This window comes from Crocuta crocuta, unplaced genomic scaffold (assembly GCF_008692635.1).
Source record: "Crocuta crocuta isolate KB4526 unplaced genomic scaffold, BGI_CrCroc_1.0 scaffold475, whole genome shotgun sequence".
NCBI lineage: Eukaryota > Metazoa > Chordata > Mammalia > Carnivora > Hyaenidae > Crocuta > Crocuta crocuta.
In genome coordinates, this window is record NW_027529518.1 from 97039 (window position 1) to 101984 (window position 4946).

The 4946-nt window shown below is 42.1% G+C and overlaps 1 protein-coding gene across 1 annotated transcript in view; it reads right to left on the reverse strand.

The window, feature by feature from the left end:
• Window positions 1–2197: 2197 nt before the first annotated feature.
• The window catches only part of HS6ST2 (heparan sulfate 6-O-sulfotransferase 2), an 89626-nt gene continuing 86877 nt past the window's right edge, over window positions 2198–4946 (reverse strand). Inside the window, exon 5 of the mRNA XM_077760809.1 lies at window positions 2198–3467. Coding sequence (XP_077616935.1) covers window positions 2600–3467 — 868 coding nt within the window. The 3' untranslated portion in view covers window positions 2198–2599. The remainder of the gene's footprint in view (window positions 3468–4946) is intronic.

The following is a 4946-nucleotide window of genomic DNA, read 5'->3' on the forward strand; positions in this document are numbered from 1 at the left end:
GAGAAGTAGCTCGCTACTTTTTGCCATGTGACCATACAGCAAGAAGTCAGCCATCGACGGAAAAAGGGCCCTCCCCGGAAGCTGCCCATGCTGGCATCCTGGTCTCAGACTTCCGGCCTCCAGAGCTGTGGGAAAATAAGGTTTTGTTGTTGATAAGCCACCCAGTTTATGGTATTTTGCTATCGTGGTCCACTGACTAAGAGACATAGCAACTCTTGTCTTTCCTTGACAACTTTGTCTTACGCAGAAGAAGAGACACCGTGGACTCCCAGAAGGAAGCCCCCACACCTTCCTTGAGAAACGAGAATTCTGTCCATGGTGTCATAAACTTGAAATCATGAAATTACTCAGAGTCTGTAATTTAAACTTTATTTCATATCTATTGTTAAATTACACAAAATCAGCAAATAGTTTGTAAAGCTACACCATTGGACAGATGTTTACAGTTGAAATCATGGGATTTCTATGATAATGACAAAAATGTATATTTATCATAACCTTTATATACAATAATCAGTATAGACAGAGAAAATGCACTTAATCTCCGCAAGCCATGCACACCACAGCAATATAACACAAAATGTTTTTTCTGTAACAAGCTTTTCCACTGGCTCCGGCTTCATCCTGCTTTCCAGCAGTACCTATCAGTTTTAAGAGCAAACATTGTCAACTGAAACTAAACAAGATTGAAATAACCACAGTGATCTACAGGATCTTTATTTTAAAAACACAATGTACACAAAATAGTTTCACTTGAAAACACGTGGACTTCAAGGTGTGTTCGGGTTTTAAACAAATTCCTTTCGGTTTTTCAGTTCTCCAGATTCCCAGGACTGCAACGCTGTCAGACAAAACAAACTTTAGATACAGTAATCTAAGCTCAGCGTCAAGAACATTTATTTTTAAACCCAAATACTCAGCTCCTTGTCCGGCTCATGGCCATAGTATCACAGATGAAACTAGATCATGCAGATAAGCAGCAGATTGTACAAGATGTGACATTATCCTCACACTTCTAAGCATGTCGCTCCTGAAAACATAAATGCCACTTCCAAGTGGCTTGTTGGATTGACAGCAGGGAGTTAGTGTAAGTCCTTACAAAGGTAGAGCAAAACCCATAAAATGGAAACTACCCAGAATCCTGATGCTTGCCAGCACAGTGGGGGACATGCTCCTTCTTGCCCTGCTCGATTCATAACCGATACCTTAAAAGAATTTGTGCAGAGACTTAACAATATGAAATCACTCTCCTCAATGCATATGCTCCTGCTACTTAACCTCACTGCAGAGCACTCTTTCTCTTTGTTCCTTCTGAAAACAGAACGTGGTAGGGAGTTACCCAAAGTATTGACAGACAGCTTTTGGTGTTACTGAATAACTGGCTCTCCTAATGCTTATTCTACCATTTTACCCCTCTTGTAATTGTCTACAATCTGTCAACACACAAAAAAAAGAACAAATGGGCTAGAAGCAGCCAGCCCAACAGGAAACAGTACAATAAAAATGTACAAAAAGTCAGTAACAATTCACTCACATTCAGGTTCAATACTATCTGATCAAGAATAACTTCAGCAATATTTTTAGACACGTTATCCTGTTCAAGAGTTTCTTGATAAGGACCTCACTATACAAACATTGATAAGACAATCCTATAGAAAGAAAGTCCTGACTTTAATCCATGAGTATGTANGATAAGACAATCCTATAGAAAGAAAGTCTTGATTTTAATCCAGGATTATGTATCACAAGAAACTCAGCAACACACCATTTAGATGATGAAGAAAGATTCTATAAATGGGTTATTTTGGAATGCGCACAACTCGGAGAAGCCTTAAAATGAATGAGAAGCAGCGCCAAAAAGATTCCAGAATTGTTGAAATTACAGTGCCCAGAAAGTGTCTGAAAATTAGATCTTTACACTGGTATTCCATTTGGGAGAAAAATGTTTTTGTTTACTATGAGATACACCCTGTTTAAGACCTTTAGACAGTAGAAGGTAGAAAAAGTTTAAATTCTAGACATCTCTTAAATAACAAGATACAAATCCTGTTCTACTTGAAAAGCCAATGCGTTTACATAAAACTACCCATGGTTGGGACAGAAAAATCTTCGTATCTATGGTATGGTAAGATTTACCATCAGTTCTTATTCCATTTAAATAGATGCCTTGGAAAAAACAGAAGAAACTAANTTGCTTCCAAGATTGAGCTTTAACAGTGTATTGTGAATGATTTGGAGTGCGTTTCTTACCCATAAGTTGAATGACCACATTTTATGTTTTCATTTTGTCTCTATGACTAATTTAAGCACTTCTGAAAATATCGAAACAGCAATTTCTGGCAAGTCTGGTTTGGTTTTTGGATTTTATAAATACTCCAACAAACCAAAAAGAGACAATTGAATTACATACTGAGAGTTGTTTTACCCACGCACAGTATAACATTTAATTGAAAGGCAACTGTAAAGGCAACATCTTTACTTTTTTCTTTAACTTCCAAACTTAAGGAAGCAGTATGTGTTTGGAAACTCTCATGTTTTGAGATCTGCCGTATTTCTACTGGCGCTTTGGGACAAGTACGCAAAGGCCGTTGGGAGCCATTTAACGCCATTTCTCTACACTGCCTATGTAATCATTGGTGCCATTGCTAGTGTTGCCATCACTCTGCTCTTGGCCTGGGTTCTGCTTTTGGCTTTCACGGTTCTCCTTCTGGCTCGAATTCCGACTTGAATTCTGAGTCAGGTTCTGAATCAGATGCTGAGTCACATTATGATTGGCATTCAGATTTGGATTCTGACTCGGATTCTGGCTCTGACCCTGACTCTGGAAATGGGTCTGAAGGAACCTCCCCTTCAGAAACTTGCGTTGTTCCTGACGCTTCTGCCTAGCTTCCTGATGCTCCTTCTGCCTCATAAACTGATACCTTTGCAGAAAGAGATCTTTTGCATAGCTGTACAATTCCATATCCAGAAAATTTAGTCCCTCAATCCGCTTTTGGATTTCCTCATTGATTTCTACACTAGAGGCCCTAGTGGTATTGTATTGGGTAAATGGTGAAATAAAGTTCATATTGAAGGTTTTCTCAAAGAGATACTGGGTCTTTCGCTGAAACTCAGTGAGGCCAAAGAACGCCATGTGCTTCAGATTCGATTTGGCACTTTCCAGGAGGACCTTGTTTCTCTGCTTCTCAGGCATGACAGAGAGGTTGTAGCAGCCTACTAGGGTCAGGTCAGAGAGCATGCGCACTTGGCGGTTGTTGGCTAGATTATAGGGACAGTCCATGAACTCTTTTAGGGGGCAACCAGACCAGTCATCGCCAGTGTAGCAGCTGGGTAGCTCTTCTGAGGTTGGGGGTCTTCCATCACAGACATGCAGGGATGCTTTCCACGTCGCGCCTCTCTGGACATGCCTCCATTCGCTCAAGTACCGGGACACTGGGTCTCGGAGGATGGTGATGTAGTGGAAGTTCCTACGGACAAAGCGCAAAGACCAATAGTCAGAGATGTGGGTGACATAAGTGGAGTCAGGGAGGTGCATGGCTTATGTGATGTTCACTGGGCAGTAAGGAAGGCAAAAGGGGAATGATGGTGATCTGGTGACATCTGTCCTGTGAACTGTGTTGTAGACCCTTGTCTGAGTCCCACTAGCCTGGCCAGGAAGCTAATTCTTTCACCCAATTTGCTGGCACTGCAGCTAAAACAAGTAGGAAAAGTTTAGGCCTAGGACATCATCCTTGTCACTCTTCACTCCCTCTCCCTGCTCCCCGTTTCTCTTTCTCCAACCAATGACAGAATCCTCCCAAAGACCTCATTTGCTAAGAGGGGAACCATTTTATTCCATACCCCGCACCCTTGAACCTGCATCAACTAATCATAAAATGGACACCAGCAGAAGTGATTTTTTAAATGTTTTATTTACTTTTGAGAGAGAAAGAGAGAGAGCGAGAGAGCGAGAGAGAGCGCATGAACAAGGAAGGGACAAAGAGAGAGGGAGACAGAATCCTAAGCAGGCTCCAGGCTCTGAGATGTCAGCACAGAGCCTGACGCGGGACTCAAACTCACAAACCGCGAGATCATAGCCTGAGCCCAAGTTCGACTCTTAACCTGACTGAGCCACCCAGGTGCCCCACAAGTGATTTTATTGAAGTGATAATGGAGTTGATAAGTGAACTCAAATTGTAATCTTTCTTACTAAATATAGAAAAGCATTTCCCCAATATCCAGTCTAAACAGGATACCTTATTAGAAAACAAAACCTCATTGAAAGAGTGTCGATATGATGCTTTGATTTTGGCTGTTGTCTTAACATCGTGGCTCATTCGTTATGGAAGTGGAATGTACAGATAGGCAGAGCAGCCCGGGACCTCCAGAAATAAACACTGCGGTTAGTCACCGACTGAAATAGACATGGTAGCTGCCAATGGCATATATGCAAGCTACTACCTCGGTTTCAGCCGTTGCTCACATGATAATATTCCCAGCATAGCAAAGTTAACTCTGTCAGCTCCAAAATGCCCCCTTTCTTTACCTACTGAAAGGACACCTGGGTGTCAACAAGAGTGGAGGCTTTGTTGTATGGCTATCTTCACTTTAAAACTGCAAATGATAAAGTTCTTCATTCAAAGAGTGTACTAGCAAACACTTAAGCATACATGCACACGCACACAGTGGGTGCACACACACGCACCACACACCAGAAATGTCAAAGCCTAAGAAGTGATTAGGCATACTCAGGGCGCCTGGGTGGCTCAGTCGGTTAAGCATCCGACTTCAGCTCAGGTCATGATCTCATGGTTGGTGGGTTTGAACCCCGCATCGGGCTCTGTGCTGGCAGCCAGCTCAGAGCCTGGAGCCTGTCTTCGGATTCTGTGTCTCCCTCTCTCTCTGACCCTCCCCTGCTCATGCGGTCTCTGTCTCTCTTTCAAAAAAAAAAAAAAAAAAAAAAAAAA